General features: G+C 41.5%; 1 protein-coding gene across 8 annotated transcripts in view; it reads left to right on the forward strand.

Annotated features, from left to right (window-relative positions):
• RASGRP1 (RAS guanyl releasing protein 1) overlaps positions 1 to 21,684 on the forward strand; it is a 77,190-nt gene that overhangs the window by 41,687 nt on the left and 13,819 nt on the right. For 6 of the 8 annotated variants that reach the window (XM_021940406.1, XM_003900751.4, XM_021940411.2 and 3 more), the window contains 9 exons: positions 3,121 to 3,183; positions 4,380 to 4,511; positions 6,457 to 6,610; positions 9,905 to 10,078; positions 11,134 to 11,250; positions 14,872 to 15,147; positions 17,424 to 17,504; positions 19,967 to 20,071; positions 20,926 to 21,035. In XM_021940406.1, coding sequence (XP_021796098.1) covers positions 3,121 to 3,183; positions 4,380 to 4,511; positions 6,457 to 6,610; positions 9,905 to 10,078; positions 11,134 to 11,250; positions 14,872 to 15,147; positions 17,424 to 17,504; positions 19,967 to 20,071; positions 20,926 to 21,035 — 1,212 coding nt within the window. Of the gene's footprint in view, positions 1 to 3,120; positions 3,419 to 4,379; positions 4,512 to 6,456; positions 6,611 to 9,904; positions 10,079 to 11,133; positions 11,251 to 14,871; positions 15,148 to 17,423; positions 17,505 to 19,966; positions 20,072 to 20,925; positions 21,036 to 21,684 lie in introns of those variants that run through there. The other 2 variants (XM_021940412.2, XM_021940407.2) reach the window with 2 other exon arrangements.

Below are 21,684 nucleotides of genomic sequence, written 5' to 3' on the forward strand. Positions count from 1 at the left end.
TCCTCTCTCTGGCCTGGATGTAGTCTGCGCTGGAAAACCCGCAGGGAGTGGGAAGTGTATTTATTCTGTTAGCTAAATGAATCTGTCTCCCTAAACTTCAGTCCGTAAGTTTTGCAGTGTAATGCCTGTGTCCTCTGGTCTTTGTAGATGACCGTTTCAAGTAAACTGCAGAACCTTTGTGTCTAGCTGCTGTGATTTCAATTTGGTTAATAATATAAAAGATTGCAAGGGTACTGAAAAGTTGATTGAATTACAAACTAAGCAAGATATAAATATACTTTTGTATTTTAGAAGTACATACACTGTAACTTACCTATTTGTGTGTCATCTCCCCTGCTAGACTCTGTTTTTCAAGGACAGGGAGCAAGGCTTATTTATCTTGTATGCAGAACTTAGTTTAGTGGCTATTTCATGGTAGGACACTATAAATGTTGCATTACTATGGGTGCAAACATTGGGATACTTTTTATATTTACAAGAACTTTTACATGTGATAAAGGTGTAACCTGGGGTAGGGGAAGGGATTCTGAGAGTATGAAATAATACTCCTGTAATGAAAGCCAGGTTAAACATTGAAGGCAAAATTATTTTCTTTCTTTACGCTTAGTTTCCCTGTTCTCTGACCTGGAAGTAATATAATTTTTAGTTAAATAAGCTCAGATGGTCTCCTGATTTCCGTTGTTAAAAGAAGAGAGGGATAAATTTGAAAACATGCTTTGAATAGTTTGGATGCCTGAAAAGTACAGTCAGAACTGTACTGGCACTTTATAGCCATAGTACTAGCTATGAAAAGAAGAAAAAGGTCTGGGGTCTGAGGGTTCCAGCAAACATTGAAGTTGACCAAGATCAGCAGGTGCCTGAGCCGCTTACTGTTTAGCCTGCATGTGCTGGTGTTTGTTTCAGCTCCTGAATGAAGTGAGAAAGAGGGTGCCCTGCTCCCGTGGTGGGCAGCCTTTGCCATGGCATAGGGGCTCTAAGGACCTCTGAATGGCATTCTGAATGGTGCCCAGGCTCAGCACTCACATGTAGACTGACTGGATTTACAGCATTGATGCTGCACCACAGTGTAGCCAACGTGCAGCCAATGTGCACTGTCAGAATACAGTTTTGAAGGAAAGGATAAGGAGCCACTGGGAGAAGGTGAATGACACGGTAAAAGTCACCATGTCAATTTAATGTATCTACTTAGCTTTAAAACAGAAGTGTGGTTTTTGTGCCTTCCCCTTTAAAATGGAAGAATAAAAATTTCAACAAGTAGAACAAACGATAAAAATATAGAATCCGAGAGGTATTTATCTATGTGCCTTATGCCCGAATCTCTTTGCATTGAAGTGATGCATTTTCCTAGTGATGTGGCATAAAGAAACATAAAGCCATCTCATTCTCACTTCTACCTTCCCACCCAAAGAAAGGCAGTCATAAAACTTTCTACATCATGAAGTCTGCCAGTTCCCTGTGCTTATTTTTATGTCAATTAGCTTTGTTGTTATGTAGGGTTTTGTGGGGTTTTGTTTTGCTGCTGTGATCTAAAGGGCAGATTTTATAGGCAGTACATGTATTAAAATGTAATTTTTAAAACTAGAAGTCATTTTATTAAAATTACAAATTGTATAACCATAGTTCTTGTTTAGGGTTTCAAGTTTAGCTTGCAAATCTTACTGTTTCTATAAGTCTAGCATGTTTCAGCAAGCATTTTTAAGGGACTTTGAAAAATGTTTCGTTAATTTCAATAATGTTAATTAAATATTTCCAATGGTTTTAAACTACCGTTCTGCATTTTATATCTTAGATAATTTTTAAGTGCTTCAGATACCTCCCTGAATTCTAAATAGTCTTTTTATAAACTCTAATAGATTAAATTTATAAACAGTAAAGCTATCATTATCTTAGATGTTCCAAAGCTATGCATAAACTTAATAAGGTTTCCATTTAAAACCACAAGTCTAAAGAACTTAATTATATATTGCAAATTGAAGTTTCAAGGCTATCATTCTAATATGCTTTTAAACATTACAAGCATATATAATTTCAAAATGCACAGATTTCCTTCCTAACCAAAAAGATCAGTACTACGATTTTCATTCTCTTTTACTTTTATTTAACTCTAAATTTTCCAAACGTTAAAATGCGTACACCCACAGAAGGAAGACCAGTCCTGTCCCAGTTCATTAAAATTTTTGCTGGGTTGTTCACTGGATTCCCCTCATGGGCCCAGCTGGAATTCACTGAACCCTGTATTGTAGTCATTATGCAGTTTTTAGAAGGAAAACAAGGCATGGCCTTGACGGGCACACAGCCCACACAGCCTGATGCCTCAGTCTGTTGATGGGAAATGGCAGGACCTACTCAGGCTCATCACGGCATTGGAGTTCTCATTTCTTTGACTCTTAAAATAAATGAATATTTTCTTCCATTTATCTTTAAAGATATGTGAACTTGATGAGATCTTGCTATTCTTTCATATTCTTAGAATGCTCAGAATGCAAAGGATCCTTAAGGTGATCTCCAGTTTTGTTTCAGATTCTTCACACGGTTTGTCCGACTTGCTGTTACAATCTATGAGGTCAGTCTACTGACATCCTCTAGGTGTATATATTGTAACTTTCATAGTATTGTTCTTCATTATCATGACATATCTGAATATGTCTTTCTTCCTCTTCGAATTCACTGCATACATGTGTATCAGTTAAAAGAAACATTTTAAAAGATAAATGGGGCTGCTGTTTTTTCTTTTTTCCTGCTTCATTTGTCCTTCATAGGGGCTGCTTTTTGAGCACAGGCAAGGAGTCATTTGCCCCTTCTTCACTTCTTATAAGTTACCTGTCCTGGGACCTCTTTACACGATTCATTTCTCAGTTCTGCGGTGCTGCTGCCTCCTTCCGTAAGCCAGGTTGACATGGGCTGGAGAGAAAATTACCATAATCGCCTTTCTAGGCGATAATATGTATACAGCTGGACACATCAAGTTGGTTTTTATCCTTTGGCCAGAAAGATAAAGCATCACATTTTCATTTTTTAGAAAAAATATTTTGGAAGGTAGTTTCAGCAAATACTTCCAAAGATGGAAAGTCATTTGATTTCTGTAACAGAGGCCTCCATTTCCCTTAACCACAGCCCTACCTATAAGGATGCTTTGGCAAAGAATTCACCAGGACTTTGCCTGAAGATCTGCTATTTTGTAAGGTAATGTTTTTTATGTATTTCAAGATTTTGTGGAGCAAGGTGAAATGAAAGGTGAAGCAAGGGACTTTCCCTGCCTCTCCTGACTCTATAGAACACCTTTGGACAGACGGAAAAGAGTGGTCCTTCATAACAGTGAATTTTCTCTGATGTACCTGAGCTTAATTATTTTATACCAACCTTTTTTCAGTCTTTGGTATCAAATGACATCAAGGAGGGAACAGAGAAATAATTAAAGGTCTGTTATTTTCTTTACTTTTATTCTTAATTATACAAGTAATATAGCTTATTATAGAACATTTTTTAAAATGTAGAAAAGAATGTAACTATAATAATGATCACTCATATCCAGTTACCTATTTTGGTATATTTCCTTTGTCTTGTTTTCATGCCCATTTTTTGAGATGAAAATATATAGGCCGGGCGCGGTGGCTCAAGCCTGTAATCCCAGCACTTTGGGAGGCCGAGACGAGCGGATCACGAGGTCAGGAGATCGAGACCATCCTGGCTAACAAGGTGAAACCCCGTCTCTACTAAAAAATACAAAAAACTAGCCGGGCGAAGTGGCGGGCGCCTGTAGTCCCAGCTACTCGGGAGGCTGAGGCAGGAGAATGGCGTGAACCCGGGAGGCAGAGCTTGCAGTGAGCTGAGATCCGGCCACCGCACTCCAGCCTGGGCGACAGAGCCAGACTCAGTCTCAAAAAAAAAAAAAAAAAAAAAAGAAAATATATATACGGCTTTATATCCTCTAGTTTTCACTTAACTTTATAGCATGAGAATCTTCTCTAGTCATTAAAGACTTTTTGTAAACATTCTTTTTAATAGCCATGTAATATTCGAATATGATAAAGCATAACCTGTGAATAGATTGCCTCATTTGGGACATTTGGTTTATCTGTAGTTCTGTCCTTTGTAATTATCTCTGACCCACATGATTGCGCCTGAATCTTTGTCATGGCTCCTTTGATTGTGATATGCCTTACCCTACCACAGCATTTGTGTGGAGGGACAGAAGGTTTTCAATGAATAGGTTTCTTCCTTCCCTGCTCCCACCCCAGCTCCTTCAGTATACTAGTAGATGAATCAGACTTTGCCTTTTTCTGAGTTCTCTTTGTGGCAGTAGATTCCTTTGTGAACCCAACACATTGTGAGCCCTAGGTATCAGTTTTGGATTGTGTTTTTTAACCCCCTTCTTGTAGGTATTGGATAACAGAATTCTGGGTCATGTTTAAAATGGATGCCAGCTTGACAGACACTATGGAGGAGTTTCAGGAACTGGTGAAAGCTAAGGGTGAGGAGTTACACTGCCGCCTGATTGACACAACTCAAATGTGAGTGTCAGGGTCTTGACTCATCTTTCGAAACCACCTCCTTCCTGTAATATAATCCCAGTTGCTTGCTAGGCTTCTGACCCCCAGCGGTGACTGCTGCTCTCTTTCGCCACTCTGAGAAGCCCCTCACATAGGCAGGTTCAAATTGCCTCACCAAAGTGAAGGCTTGGCATTTAACAGAAAAGCAGAGAAGCTGCACGGTGATAAAGCACTAGGTGACTTATATCCAAGAGCAGAAAAAATAAGTTCCAGTCAAAAAGAAATTAGGTAGCAAGATATTGACTAAAATTAATCCAGATCATGAGAAACTGAAAGTGCAAATGACTGAACTCACACTTCATGCAGGAGGCACCCCTGAACTTGTAAATAGGGACAGGACTGCTAAAAAAAAATGCGTTCAGGAGAGGGCTTCTGACATGTATGGATGTCTATGAAAGATGCTTCAGACTTCCAGAGCCGGATGGGATCCCAGGAATGTTTTAAATTATTCCTTGCAATTCTTATTTATAAGACTGACCCCCTTCTGGGAAAATGAGTGCCTTTCCTAATTAGGGGGAGGGGAATGTATGCACTGTATGCCAAGGTTTTCACAGTGAGGCTGCTTTATTTTGAAATAGTACAAATCCCTAAGAAATAGACTTCTAGGACTGATAATATATTCTAGAGATCATTTCATCCAACATCCTGATTTTTCTGACTGGGAAATTGAGGCTCAGCAAGAATGTGACTCCTCCGGGGTCCAGCTAGTTAAGCTAGTGACAGAGCATCAGCTAGCCTCTGAGACCCTGTCCGTGATGCACGATAGCCACATAGAAATGATTTCAAGATTATATTTCAGAGCCCCAAATAAGTCCGTTTATCAGTTTGGATTCTCTGTACTTCTCTGCTTAAAATTACACAACTTGAAAGATAAGAGATTATTCAATAGTTTCTTCATTTTAAAGATGAAATTAGAGCCCAGGGCAATTCTCAACCCCAGGTCTCCCTGTCCCAATATTTCCTAGCTGACTTTTCTTGAGCAAAATTTTCCACAGTATATTCTGTAGGAATTATTAGTCTGTGGGATATTACTTGGCCAGATATAATTGAGGAATAATGAGTTATGAACTTTCCTTTTGCAGTGCTTTTCAGCGTGTGTAATATGCTCACTGGTCAAAGAGGCTACAAAATTTATAGCACTTCCCAAGCTCACTAACTACAGAACCCTTTTATCAAGAGACAAGGTTCCCAGGAATCGCAGTTTGGAAAAGACAGGCAACCTGCTGTCTTTCAAAATGGGGCCACTTCCCTTTGCTTGTTTAGTGAAGGAAACTGAATAAGAAATGCATGGGTTGATTACAAGAAAATAATGGGGGCAGGGAGCACTCTAGGGTCAGCTAGGCTTCCTTGATCATTTCAGTAGCTGAGGACATTTGAGGAGAATGACACAACTCTGCCAAGAGTGACCACATGTTTCTACACGTGATTCCCTCCCTTTATGACATCTTCTCGCTGTGGTTCTTTGAGCTCTTCCTGGCATGAAAACTGTCTCACTACCTTGGGATTTCCAACCAGATAGAGAGTCCCTGTCATTCACATGAGATTGAAGGAACACACAAGTGGAATGGAGGGAGCACACATACCACAGGATACACAACGGGGCCAGGACCAAAGGCAAGGAAACTGACCGATACTTGAGACTCTCCTTCCCACTGCCTTAAAGTAAACTCATTTATCCTGTACCCAGCTGCACAGTTAAAAGGCTCACTGAAAACCAGCAAGTGGTTTTGGTTGCTGCCATGGAAAAAAACTGATTTGGAGAAACTCTGTGAATGTACTGTTCTGGCCAAGGAAAGTTAGCGAATGGTGTTTTGTATATTCTTGTGAAAAATGTTAACGGATTTACTTGCAAAAAACGATTTATTCTTTTGCCCTGTCTTCTCCCTTTCACATTTACCCACAAAAGCAATGCCCGTGACTGGTCCAGGAAACTTACTCAAAGGATAAAATCAAATACCAGCAAGAAACGGAAAGTCTCCCTGCTCTTTGACCATCTGGAACCGGAAGAGCTATCCGAGCACCTCACCTACCTGGAGTTCAAGTCCTTCCGAAGGATATCAGTATGTACCCAAGGGGCGGGAGAAAAATCTTCCCTGGGGTATTTCTGAAAATAAAATGAGAATTCAACAGCCCATCCACTTCATAACCTTAGAGGCCCCCTCAGTAGTGGCGGGCTTTCCTGCCAGATATCATAGAGTCTGGAAAAATCAGTACCATCTGAATTCCTTTGGTTGTGACTCCTGTGCTTCTCCCATCTCCCTTCTTCCATGCCCCCACCGATACCATCCCACCACTCACTCAAGTTACCATACTGTGGGCACACATCACACATATACACACACACTCTCTCTCCCTCTCTCTCCCTCTCTCTCCCTCTCCCTCTCTCTCCCTCTCTCTCCCTCTCTCCCTCTCTTCCCCCTCCCCTCCTCTCACACCCCTGATAATCATTAGGCTTCAATAACTCTTTTTTTAATCTTCCTCAAAAAAAGGGTGGGGGAGCGCAGGGGGGTGGGGAAAGGATATGTCCTCTTAGAGTTTGAATTCATTCTGGGGTAAGCTTTGAATGGCTCTGAGAAATCCCAAAATAGATTCTACTGGCCTAGCCCAGAACATACCTAAATCCTTGAAGTGGTGCTGGCCCAGAAGTCACTGTGATTCTAGAAGCTAAGCTGTGCTGACCCCCTAACCTTTCGATTGGGGCAACTAAGCAGAGTCAAAGGAAGAGAGATTTCAGTTGATCATCAGGAACAGAAAGAGCACACAGGTGCATCCTGTCCTCACTGCAATCCTTGAAACTCCATATGTGATCCCAAAGAACGTTAGTTCTGTATAAGAGAACTTGTCAATGTGTCAGATGCCAACAGACCCTCACTGGCCAATATGCTTTCCTGAGAAATGACACTCTTATTCCACTTAGCCCCTAACTCTACCAACAGGTACAGTCTTCACCTTCGTGCTAAAAATAGAGACCACCTAGTTGCTGGGTCCATTTATTAAAATGACTGGTATTCTGGTGAGGGAATGGAGGCCCAGAGGGCTGACCTGAACAAGGTCGACACAGCTGATTACAGTCAGAGCTGAGGCTAGGACTACATGCCTCTCTCGGTCGGTCACCACCAATTTATTGAGCTCAGTTGTGTCTGGAAGGAGACCTGCAGACCAGGTTACAAAGGAGAGTTTACATTTTCATTCATAATGTTGACATCCCTTCTGTTTTCACACAGCTGTTTGGCCAGTCAGTCAGGAAGCTCCCAGCTTCCATTTGGAAATAACTTCTCCAAGCATTAACACTCCATTCTCTGCAGCCCTTTCTCAGTACCCCAGACCCAAATTGAAAGGCTCTGCCTGAGGAGTTCCCGTTTGGCAGTGCCTCCCCTGTCAGGGGGAAGGACAGCAGTCAGAGCTGAGAGCAACTGAAAAAAGCCATTTATCACACAGGAAATCTGAGCTCTGCAGGGGTCAGACTGGCAGGCTGCTTGGTCAGGCCTGCAGGATGGCTGCTTGATGCCAGGGCTCACATCAGTGGAGGCAGAAGTGAACAATCAGTGCAGAACAAGGAATCCCAGCCCGTGTCCCCAGGGGTTCAGCAGTGTTCTATTTGCAAGTAAAAACATCCGTTTCAACCTTCATTTCTTTTGACTGGCACGGTCCTTTCAGAGAAGACTATTTCAGGGATTTTTTGTTTTTCCTGTACAGTGCTGAACAGTTTTACCAAACACAAGTTTTCTCTCCAACGTGAGGTTGGAGGGCAGTTTATCTCTGCTGTGAATTGAAAGGCATTTGATATCTTCTGTTTATTATAAAACTTTAGGGGTAGTGAGGATGTTACTGGGATAATTTTTTTTAAAAAAGTGGATTTAATGTTACATTTATAGTGGGAGGGGTATATTAAATGTATCCACTGGACTATATTAATTGAATGAGTATTTTCCAAATATATGTATTCAATAAGTTGTAGCTACTTTCTTTTAGAACCAGTAAGATGTTTGCTTTATGTATCTCTCTTAAGGAGCTATTTTGGTCCTACTCATAGGCTTTCCACCCATCAGCAGCTGTAGCACAGTAAAATGGGGCTCAGTTCATTTGCAACTATTTTATTTGGGTTGTGACTTCTTCTCATCTATATATTTACTACTTAGGCAGAACTAAGGTGTACTGTAGTAACAACCCCCCCCCCCCCCCCCCCCACCTCCTGCACAATCTCAATGTCTTAGCAAAAGTTTATTTTTCACTCACACTGCATGTCTAACATGGGTCAGCAGAGGCTGATCAGAGTTCCCCAGGAACCCAGATGATGGAGGCTTCATCTTGCCAGGAATTTCCAAGATCTCTGCAGCAGTGGGAAGGCAACAAGGCAGACCATTCACTGGCTCTTACATCTTTCCCTCCAAAGTTACATCGCTTCCACTCAACGTTCTGCTGGCTGAACTATGTCATATGGTCACACCTTCTTTCAAAGGGAAGAGTTGGAAGTAATTGGGGAAAAGCACCAAAGACTTCCATAGGAATGTTGAAGAAGAACAAAACAGACTGTGCCTCCCTCTTGGTTATACAATTTGAGCAGAGGGATTCTTTGTGACAGGGACACAACAGCTACAAACATCACTTAGACTAGATCTTCAGGGACATTTCCAGTTTTACACATGCTGTTTCATTGCCAACTATAGTCAATGCTATTGTCAAGTTGGGAAACCATGGTCAGCGAACATATAGCTAACCACGTTTTAGGTACTCCATTTGCCTCTGCTCAAGTTGGTGAGAAGGAAATACAAACAGGCTTGTATTAGCATGAGATTCATAACTACTCCACTAGCACAACCTTACATATATGTAGCACTTTAAAAAGTTAAAGCTTTCACACATTATCTTCTTTGATCTTCATAACAATTCTATGTCCTAGATAGGGCAGATTTTACGATCACATTTTTAAGGTAAGAAAACAGCTGGGGAAAGAGAGATTTGTTTTTGTCAGGGGAATTACCTTTTATTCCCTTCACCTTTGCAGCAATACTGATCTTTATTCTGTACTGTATTCTTTAGAATTTAGAACAGTCGGTAACAATATCTAATGAAATACAGTATTTGGATTAACTAATGTGTCTACACATCCACTTATTCCTAATAACTTTCGATACAGAGATCACGCTGTGGGTAGAATAAGAAAGATTTTCCTCCCACCATGCTTGTTGGCAGGTGGCCAAGATGCAGTAAAAAAGGGCCAGGAGCTCCTCTGTTCCATGGCAGTTCCCAGCCATCAACTGAGCAGACCTGACTTGTCCCTTAAATCTTCTGGAATACCAGAGTACAGTACTGATAGTTGTTGTTTTTTTTTTTTTTTTTTTCTTTTCCTGCAGTTCTCTGATTATCAGAATTACCTTGTAAATAGCTGTGTGAAGGAAAACCCCACCATGGAGAGATCTATTGCTCTGTGCAACGGTATCTCCCAGTGGGTACAACTGATGGTTCTCAGCCGCCCCACCCCGCAGCTCCGAGCAGAAGTCTTCATCAAGTTCATCCAGGTGGCTCAGGTGAATAACTGGTTTGAGACTTTCGGCTTGGGCTATGAGGTACAGGTACACCTTCTATCCCCTTTTCCTCCAGCTTAGCCTATTAGAGCTGTTTTTTTCCCTCCTGAACCATGGTGGGGGGTGGGGAGGTTTGTGTGCCTTCAACCCCATCTAGATCTGGTGATTTGTCTATTCTTCCATACAAGGACAGTGTGGAGGGGAGGGGGCCATAGAGGCCATATCAGGGGTCAGGATCCAGTTTGGGATCTGTTTAGATCTTTAACATTTTTCGAAAGATGCTTACCAGCCTACGTTATTTTCCCGAGTCTGGCCCACATGGCAAAGGAAAGGGCAGTTCTAAGATTTACTGGAGCTGGACCAGCCTGAATTCTTAGGTCTTTGAGCCCATGCCGTGCTGAATGGCTGCATTTAATGTTTGAGGGGGCATTTTATAAGAGGAAAACAGGTACTATGAACCCATATTTGAAGTTCCCCAGAGATTCTAGCTTCTCTGTCCCAGTTACTGTCCTACATAGGCACTGGCATTGCATGGGAAAATAAGACAAAGTCGTTACCCTCAAAAATAAAAGTCTGGTAAATTTGGAATAAATAAAAGATTGTACTTAATAATATCTTTCTCCAACTCTGGATGGTCTAGATCAGTGTTTCTCAAAGTCAACAGCCCTGACCTTGGATCACCTGCTCTGATATTAACTAAAGGCATATTAAAAGTACAGATCTCCAAGCCTAACCCCAGATCCAGGTAATCAGAATGTCTGGGTTTGGTCCAGAAACCATTGTGTTAAACCAATACTTTAGGTGATTCTAAGAAAGCACTGATCTAGAAGGTGGTCCACAGATCAGCTACAACAAAAGGAGAGAGATGTAACACCTCCCAGATTTGGAATCCACCAGTCCGAATTAAGAAGAAGGGGAGACATGGACAGGGAATTGCAATGCCTCATAACTAGTCTTCAGCCAGTGTAAGGGAGACTCATGGCACAGAGATAAGAGGCAGCTCCCCATGTAACTGACATGTACAGTGACTCTGCTGTCATCTGTCTTCTGTGTCACAGAAGCTCCACCAACTACAGAACTTCAATACACTGATGGCTGTGATAGGTGGGCTGTGTCACAGCTCAATCTCGAGGCTCAAGGAGACAAGTTCGCATGTCCCACATGAAATCAATAAGGTCAGTGCTACTGTCTTCTCTGGGACCCTTAGCAGCATTCTCAGGACGTGTGCCAACATTTTCTCCTTGGGGGGAGAGCCCAGAGAGCATTTCCAAACCACACCATCCCTTGTCAACCAGGCTAAGCAGCAGGGAGTCAAACCTTAAGGAAATCCATAGGATGGAGAAGTCACATTTTTTAGAGTAACTGTGATTTTGTCTGGCCTCAGACAGTGTCACTGCAAATGTTCCTGCTGGACCAGTTGAAACAATGCGTGCCTCTTCCCATGTGCATAGGCCACTGAATATTCATTTACCATCTTTGACAGATTCCCTCACTGCAGCTCTTTGCTCTAAAATGTGTTCTCAAAGAGAATTGTGGTTCGGTTGACTATAGGTCAGTTCGCACATTGAGTGTAGTTATGTAGTGATATGTTAAAAACCTAGCTATCCAGAACCCTTAGAGAATGACATTCTGGATAGTTGAATTTTAGCAGATAATTGGATATGAGTTCTTCAGATACCATTTTGTAATATATAATGTTTTATTAATGAATATTTTTCTTAAATGTCCTGTGCATTTTCCTACATTATTAGATTTTACAGAATATACTTTAATCTTTTATGACATAAGGCTGTTTTGCTTGTTTCTCTTTTTTACAGAAACAGGGTCTTGCTCTGTCACGCAGGCTGGAGCGCAGGCTGGCATGATCATAGCTCACTGCAATCTCAAACTCCTAGGCTCAAGTGATCCTCCCACCTCAGCCTACCAAGTAGCTAGGACTATAGGTGTGCACCATTATGCCCAGCTATTTTTTTAAATTTTTGTAGAGATAAGGTCTCCCTATGTTGCCTAGGCTCGTCTCCAACTCTTGGCCTCAAGCGATCCTCCCATCTCAGCCTCCTAAAGTATTGGGATTACAGGCATGAGCCACTGAGCCCAGCTGGAGCTGCTGTTATAAATATAAACCACTGTGATATACTGAGGATATAAATGTATGGCATGGGTTAGAGAATGTCTGCTCTTTGAGCACTTTCATCTCATGTAAAAGGACCTTACTATACTCAAGCCCCGATCTTTCCAAACTGGCATGAAGAGGAACTCTCTTTTTAGGGAGATACCTGAGCTCATTGCCCTAGCTGTTTTTCCCAGGTGTTCAGCTCCCTTGTGGGGAGTCTTTTATCTGTTCTCACAGTGCTGGGCCTCTGGGGAGGCCCCCCCACTCCCCAGTGGTCTGATCAAAAGGGCATCATCTTTAGTCACCTCTTCATTCCTTAACAGTTCTGCTGAAACCAGGCGCAGCAGTTGAAAAGATTGCCCGTGCCTCAGAGGTGACAGAGAGAAACAGTCACAGAGATTAAGAAGCCTTCAAGTCAGTTTAGCTTACAAGAGAGAGCTTGCTGCTCTTCCGCTTGGCGTCCCCCACAGCAGTGCTTCCTGTAGTAGCTACTTGACCCTCAGGGTGGTCTGCATAGTGAATTAGTAAGTCCAGGGTTGAAGCAAGAGTCCCCAAGTTGTTGATTTCACCTTCGGAGGGAAATAAAAATATCGCTATCATTTTTGCTGTTACACTCTTGTCGTGGGAGCCCCTTCCATGCCTGGGGCTCCCCTGCACCGTTGGTGGAGGTTTATGAGGAGGAAGCTCTCTTGCCATCTCCCAGTGATTTGAAGGGGTCTGACTCCAAGAACTCCAAGCTCTTCATTGTGGAGAAATGGTATTTTGTAGGCCACAATTTTATTAAGTTTGGGCACTGTGTCTAAAAGGGTTACAGTAGTCCCACCTTATCTGAGGTTTTGTCTTCCATAGTTTCAGTTACCTGAGGTCAACTGTAGTTCAAAAAAAATTTAATGGAAAATCCCAGAAATAAACAATTCATAAGTTTTATTTTATTGATTGATTGACTGATTGAGACAGTCTCATTCTGTTGCCCAGGCTGCAGTGCAGTGGCGCAGTCTCAGCTCACTGCAATCTCCACCTCCCAGGTTCAAGCAATCCTCCTGCCTCGGCCTCCCAAGTAGCTAGGACTGCAGGTGTGCACCACCACGCCCTGCTAATTTTGTGTTTTTAGTAGAGACGGAGTTTCACCATGTTAGCCAGGCTGGTCTTGAACTTCGGACCTCAGGTGATCCGTCTACCTCGGTCTCCCAAAGTGCTGGGATTACGGGCATGAACCACCACGCCTGGCCAATTCATAAGTTTAAAAATGCATACTGTGCTGAGTAGCATGATGAAATCTTGAGCCATCCCACTCCATCCTTTCTGTGACTCCTTCGTATCAGTCACTAAGTAGCCATCTCGGTCATCAGATTGACTGTCATGGTATTGCAGCGCTTGTGTTCAAGTAACTCTCACTTTATTTACTAATGGCCCCACAGTAATGATGTTGTAATGTAATGATGCAAGAGTAATGATGTTGGCAATTTGGATATACCAGAGAGCAGCCCTAAAGTGTTTTCTCTAAGTTCTCTACTTAATAAGGAAAGAAAAAAATCATCTGCTGAGGTTGCTAAGATCTAAGTAAGAAGGAATTTCATCTATGAAATTATGAAAAAGGAAAGAAGTTCATTCTAGTTTCTCTTTTGCACTTCAAACTGCAAAAGTTATGGCCACAGTGCATGACGGGAATGGCATTACATTCGTGGGTGGAAAACATGAACAGAAATGTGTTCCACTTGACAGCAATCAGGTTTGTTACTATGCACTGTTTCAGGCATCAATTAGGCATCTTGGACTGTATCCCCCTAAGGATAAGAGAGGACTCCTTATGTTGTATGATAACATGATTGGCAGACAGTCACTTCATGTCTTTGCTTCTGAGAAAGCTGGTTATCACTCGTGGGGAATGGATTCTGTGAACTGCTTGCTGACTTGAATGACATGTGATTGAAAAGAAAACCAGATCTGGCTGCTCCCTTTCTGTGCTGGTGAGCAGCCGTTCCCACTTCCAGGGTTGAAGCAGGGTGTAACCTCTGGTGTCCTCTCTCCTGTCCTTTGCTCGGAATTGATCTGGTCTATTCAGGTTTTTATTTCAAGGTTTTAGTCTGTGAATGGAATGTCACTTGCTTTCTAGTCATAGGCCCATTCTGAGAATCCTGAAAGGCCCACCGAGCACCTCATAGAGGATAACACACAATAGACTACTGAAGCTCCACTCTTAAAACACATGCTCTTCCCCGTGCCAGCAACATTTCCTGACATCACATTTCAACTGTTAATCAATGCAGTGTCTCTGGAAGCATTAAGAAGACACCAAGGAAAGTAATCACATGGCTTGGGGACAGGAGTTAGAGGGATAGTGTTCACTATATATTCTTGCACCTTTTAAATTTTTGTATCAGGTCCTTATTTTTGAAAAGAAAGACATTTTAAAATAAAAATGATAAAACCCCCATTTATAATGTTTAAGTAATATAATAGATTCAATCATATCTTGTGTTTGTAAATATATTCTGTGATATTTGACATAGCTGAGGTTTTAATTGGGGAGTCATAATCTGTACCGTTTACATGAATAACCCCCTGCTCAACAAATTCTGGAGGGGATGAGATCACGGCAGGCGATGCAAATATGCAAGGTGGTCATTACGGACAATACACACTACCTAGCGGGTACCTGTGATTGGTCTGTTCTGCTTTGTAGGTTCTCGGTGAGATGACTGAGCTGCTGTCCTCCTCCAGAAACTATGACAATTATCGGCGAGCCTATGGAGAGTGCACCGACTTCAAGATCCCCATTCTGGGTGTGCATCTCAAGGACCTCATCTCCCTGTATGAAGCCATGCCTGACTACCTGGAGGATGGGAAAGTGAACGTCCACAAGCTACTGGCCCTGTACAATCATATCAGTGAATTGGTCCAGCTGCAAGAGGTGGCCCCACCCTTGGAGGCCAACAAGGACTTGGTACACTTGCTGACGGTGAGGTTCACACAGGAGAACAATTACTAAGCACTTTCTCCGTGCCAGGTGCCATTCTATACACCTTACCAAATATTAGCTATTAATCCTCACTCTATGAAGCAGGTACTATTATTCTCTCCAACATATAGATAGGGATACGAAGGCACAAAGATCCACCTTGCCAGAAGACCACACCTTATTAAGTAGCAGAGGCTTGATTCAGACCCAGGTGCTGGGACTGTAGAGGCTGTGCCCTTCAGACTTCTAGGACTGTTTCCCTACCCCTACAAAAGCAGTCCTAAGCTCTCTGGGAGGAGCTGATGGCAAATTGGGATACAAGTCTTCGTAAAAGATGAAGAGAATGAATGTGCTCTCATAAAAAGGGCAGGCAGTAAGTGAAAAAACAAAAAACACCCAGAGTTATTCTTTGGTTCCTGGCTTAGATCTTTGCTCTTGGAGATATTCAAGCGAAGGGTAGATGAACACTTGTCAGTGGTGTGGGAGACCAGGATTTGCATCTTGAGTATGGGGTGAGATCAGATGAACTCCCTTCCAGACCTGCAGTTCTGTAGGTCACCAGCTGTGTGACTGTGGACATACAACCCTCCAAGATTCCTCTCCTCAGAGGGATTAGTCTCTGGGATGACTTCTAACTTCTCTTCCAGTTCTAGTTATACAGGTTTTAACCCGCTGTTTTTGGGGAGTAGGATAATGATCATAACCTCTTTCTGCCTCACAGCAGCATTGTGATAGAACCCTGGGCTTCACATCAGCTGGTGTGTGATCCTAGTCCTTTCACTTATTAGCCAGGTGACCTTGGCAAGTCTGTGCCTCAGACATCATTTGTAAAAACATGCACTGAACCTTAACATTCTTTGGATTATAAATGAAAGCTGTGACCCTTCTTCCCAGAAAAATGTACATAAGCCATATATATATTTATATATATTTATAAATATATATATAAATAAATATATAATGTATAAATAATATATAATATAAATATATATATGAATTTATATTTATATATTATATATTTATATATTATATATTTATATATTATTTATACATTATATATTTATATATATATTTTTATATATATATATATATTTTTTTTTTGAGACCGAGTCTCGCTCTGTTGCCCAGGCTAGAGTGCAGTGGCGCCATCTCAGCTCACTGCAAGCTCTGCCTCCCAGGTTCCTGCCATTCTCCTGCCTCAGCCTCCCGAGTAGCTGAGACTACAGGCGCCTGCCACCACGCCCGGCTAATTTTTTGTATTTTTAGTAGATATGGGGTTTCACCGTGTTGGCCAGGATGGTCTCGATCTCTTGACCTCATGATCCATCCACCTCGGCCTCCCAAAGTGCTGGAATTATAGGCATGAGTCACTTTGCCCGGCCCATAAGCCATATATTTTTAAATATGCATGTAATTTCAAGTTCTGAACTCCTTGAAGCCTATCCATAGACTCAAGGTTAAGAATAAGATTATTCCTAAGGACTTCTCTCCTAAAATTTTATAGTTCTAAGATATATGAAACTCATTAACTCTTTTTTTTTTTTTTTTTTTTTGGAGACAAGGTCTGGCTCTATCAACTAGACTGGAGTGCAGTGGTGCAATCTCAGCTCACTGCAACCTCTGCCTTCTAGGTCCAAGCCATCCTCCCACCTCAGCCTCCTGAGTAGCTGGGACCACAGGCATACGCCACCACGTCCGGCTAACTTTTGTATTTTTTGTAGAGACAGGGTTTTGCCATGTTGCCCAGGCTGGTCTCAAACTCCTGAGCTCCAGCAGTCCACCTGCCTTGGCCTCCCAAAATGCTGGGAATACAAGCATGAGCCACCATGCACCCAGACTCATTAACTCTTAATAGCAATTAATATGTCTTACCATTTAAACTGAATTTTATTGTTGGACTCAAATTTAATAGTCTCAGACCATACACACCATCCTTTTAGATCATCTTTCTGCTTTGAGAGAACAAGTGATGTATTGGTCATCTGTCCAGACAAGGCCTTTGGCCTAAGCTCTATATAGAGGCTTAGATTTAAATCATAGTTAAAAAGAGAGCATCCTGAGATATATCTAAAATTTAAAAACATTTTAATGAGAAAGAAGTAATGCTTGCCCTATTGCAGTAGTAGGTGTTATACCTGTTTTGTGAATTTTAAAAACAAACTGTTTAGAGCCTAAAAGAGTAAACTACTGGCAAGGATAATCCAAGAAAGAACCATCAGCCGTGGGAGAGGCAAACAGCATCTTAGCAATGAACCCTGTTCTGCTTCGATCCGCAGCTATCCCTGGATCTCTACTACACTGAGGATGAAATCTATGAGCTTTCCTATGCCCGGGAACCAAGGAACCACAGAGCTCCAGTGAGTTTTTCATGTTAAGACTCCACATGTAACAGGTGCTTTACAAGCTTCTCCTCGAATTCATTCATCCTCAGGAACAGACTTCCGGTTCAGTTTAATAAGTATACCGTTTTTCTTAAGTGCTCAACTTTATGCTAGGAACAGAGAAAACTTTTCAGCATATGTCTGAGGAATAGTTCCTGTCCATTAAAAAGCTGTGATGTAGTTGAAGAGATAAGCCTAATGTGTGACCAGTGAATAACTAGTGAACAGTAAATAACTATATCATCAGAACGCCAGGTGTGGTGGAATCAGTCAGTGGTTTACAAAGTAGAGAAGGAAGATACTATTGTGCACCAGAGTGACATCCCCCTCCCATTAAGAAGCATCCCCACATAAATTTATTTTCTGATTCATTGATGATACTGAGAGTAATATGCATACTAATCAGAAGCTAAATTTCTGAAGATTTCCAGGTTGGTAGATAGAAAAGCCCCATTTTCCTGTAATGTTCTGGGTGAAAAGAACAGTCTGCTGAGTCTTTTGACAGGAGTCCTATGCTGAGAAGTCCTCAAAATAGTACACAGTCCTGGCACTGCCCACAGTAGGAACTTCACAGGTTATCTGCCCTGCCCTCCCACAGGCAAGTAAAATCATTTCAGTCTCCTGGGAAGTTTCCAAACCCTAAAACAAGTGGTACTCAAGGGAAGAGAGTTACCCACACTTAAGAAATCCAGCTCATGTACTGGGGTGGCTAAATTGCACTCCTCCACATAGAAGGATCAAGTTCTAGCATTCTATTGTAATGAAAGATTTGACTGAAAATATTTGGTAGATTCCATTTTCAGGTTAGAGGCATTTCAATGGAAAGGGTACGTTCTGTTTTTTCAAAGAGATTTTAATTTGGGCCAAGTTTCAAATACAGTCATGCACCACATGATGACATTTTGGTCAGTGATAGACCTCATATATGACAGTGGTCCCTTAAGATTATAATGGAGTAGAAAAATTACTATTGCCTAGTGACAGAACCATTGTGACATTGTAGCACAACACATTACTCACTGTGTCTGCGATTATACTGGTGTAAACAAACCTACTGAGCTGTGAAAAGTCTAGGTCATACACTTATGTACAGTACCTAATACTTGATAATAAATATCACTGGTTTATGCACTTACTATACAATACTCTTTATCATTATTTTAGAGTGCATTCCTTCCACTTAGAAAAGTTAACTGTGAAACAGCCTCAGGCAGGTCCTTCAGAAGGTGATAGCTCCAAGCATGTTACTGCCCCTAAAGACCTTCCGATGGGACAAGATGTGGAGTGGAAGACAGTGATATTGATGATCTTGATTCTGTATAGACATAGGCCAGTGTGTGTAATTGTTTGTACCTTAGTTTATAACAAAAAAAGTTTTAAAAAATTAAATATTTTTAAAATAGAAAAAAGTTTGTAGAATATGGCTGCAAAGGAAATAACTTGTACAGCTATACAATGTGTGTTTTAAGCTAAGTGTCATAACAAAAGAGTAAAAGTTAAAAAAATGAAAAGCTTTTACAGTAAAATAAGGTAATTTATCATTGAAGAAAAAAATTTAAGAAACTTAGTGTAGTCTAAGCGTACAATGTTTATAAAGTATATAGGAGTATACAGTAATGTTAGGCCTCCACATCCACTCACCACTCACGACTTGCCAGAGTAATTTCTAGTCTTGAAAGCTCTATTCATGGTTAAGTGCCCTATACAGGTGTACCATTAAAAAAAATTTCTATACCATATTTTTACCTTTTCTATGTTTAGCTATGTTAAGATACACAAATACCATTGTTACAATTGCCTACAGTATTGAGCAGAATAACCTGCTGTATAGGTTTATAGCCTAGGAGCAGTAGGCTATACCGTATAGCCTAGGTGTGTAGCAGGTGATACCATCTAGCTTTGTGTAAGTACACACTGTGGTGCTCACACAATGACATAATCACCTAATGACACATTTCTCGGAATATATCCCAGTCATTAAGTGATGCATGACTGTATTTAGAAAAGAGCTTGTCCAGGCTTCAGATTATTTTTCTTGTGTCTTCCTGCCTTTTAGCTAGGCTTTTCCTTATTCACATTTCTGCTGCAGAGTGACTGGAGAATAGAGAGGAAGCATAAATGATCCACTTTACTCTGTTGATAGCTCTGACAAAAGGTTTAATGGAGAGGGAATTGCAACTCAGGCAGATTGAGAATTTCAAATTATCTGTAGCTGCAGATAATGTATGTGAAGAGCACTCTGGAAACCGTAAAGCACAGTACCTTGTTAGCCAAAATTATTAGAAGATTTCAGTTGCCTGTGGGTTCTCTGCTCCTCGCCACTGAACATAATTGAATATTGTCCATAAATGTAACTGTCAGGTAGTGGGAAAAGAAGGAGCTACAGGTTATAATACTGCATTGTAGTCATGAGGATTTCTCTAAATATTTCATTTTAGCCACTAACACCTTCAAAGCCACCAGTAGTAGTGGACTGGGCTTCTGGAGTATCTCCCAAACCTGATCCAAAGACCATTAGCAAACACGTCCAGAGGATGGTGGATGTAAGTACAGCGGTGTTTCAGCACACAAAAGCAAGGCACTGCCTGGCTCAGTTTTGTATGTGGGGCAAAGGGGAGAGGAGAGTACAATGGTGGAAATATAAAGGCAATAATCTTGAAAGGAACCACTTACTTCTCTTACTGTGGCTTTAGAACAATTCAGAAGTTACATTTTGACAATACACACTGGCCTTATATGAAGGCAGTCGTGCCTCCTCTTAAAGACCTAGCAGAAGAGCATATGTTTAAAGGTTGTCAGTTGATTCAGGAGTACAAAAGTAATGGGATACATTTGAGTATAGTAAAGGATAATACAGTAAACCTAAAACTGAAAAATTTTGTACTGCTTGAATCAATTCTGTGTGCTATAATTGCTGAGGAAGGGGTATATATTCTCATACTTCTGCATTTATCCTCGTGGACAACTCCCGTGTAACAATAGAAAAGAGCATAACAGTGAGAAACAAGAGGATTAAGAGTGGGGACAGTGCACTTCCAACTGGGCTGTTTGTAGAAGCTTCTCAAAGAAGATGCAACTGGAGATGAGTGATGAAAAAAAGGGTAGAGTGAAGGGAGAACATCCTTTGTGTAGTGAACTAGGAGTAGCCAGCATGACAGTATAATTGATGTGCTAATGATTCGAAGTACATGGCCACCCTCCAGATGCTGCTACCAGCAAAGGCCTGAGATGTGACCTGCCACATCTTTGCCACAGCTAAAGGAGCAGGTTTCCCTGTTCCTCTTGTTCAGGTTATTAAAGGCTTTTATCCAACTGCCCCAGCGCTTCGTCATCTGACCTAAAGGGAGAGAAGACCGGTTTCTCTTTAGTAATCACCAAAAAAACTCCTTTTTCACAGTCTGTCTTCAAGAACTATGATCACGACCAGGATGGATACATTTCTCAGGAAGAATTTGAAAAGATTGCTGCGAGTTTTCCATTTTCCTTCTGTGTGATGGACAAAGACAGGTGAGGATTCGTACATAGGAAGATCTCATTATGACCCCATTGGTGAGAATAGGTTTATAGGTATGTCACTAGAAGCATTTGAAAACTCAGATGTGTTGCTGCTGTGATCACTTAAGAACAGACCATCAAATATGCATGCTTTAAAAAATATTCTGGGCCAGGCACAGTGGCTCACGCCTATAATCCTAACACTTTGGGAGGCCGAGGTGGGCGGCTCACCTGAGCTCAGGAGTTCAAGATCAGCCTGGCCAACATGGTGAAACCCTCTCTACTAAAAATACAAAAATTAGCCGGGTGTGGTGGTGGGCACCTCTAATCCCAGCTACTCGGGAGGCTGAGGCAGAGAATTGCTTAAACCCGGGAGGCAGAGGTTGCAGTGAGCTAAGATCATGCCACTGCACTCCAGCCTGGGCCACAAGAGTGAAACCCTGTCTCCAAAACAAACAAATTCCAAACTGAACATTCCATAAATCTGCCACTTTAGAAATGGTCAACTATAAATAAAAACGTTTAGTCTTCCTTCTTGCTTTGTCATTACAGATTTTGGGAACCAACTAATACTTATTCATACTTTGCATATTTACTTTTCTCAAGGTTAAATAAATTCTATCTTGGTTCTCTACAGGAAACCAATTGTATGGTTAGTGGG

Source organism: Papio anubis, chromosome 7 (genome assembly GCF_008728515.1).
Source record: "Papio anubis isolate 15944 chromosome 7, Panubis1.0, whole genome shotgun sequence".
Taxonomy (NCBI): domain Eukaryota; kingdom Metazoa; phylum Chordata; class Mammalia; order Primates; family Cercopithecidae; genus Papio; species Papio anubis.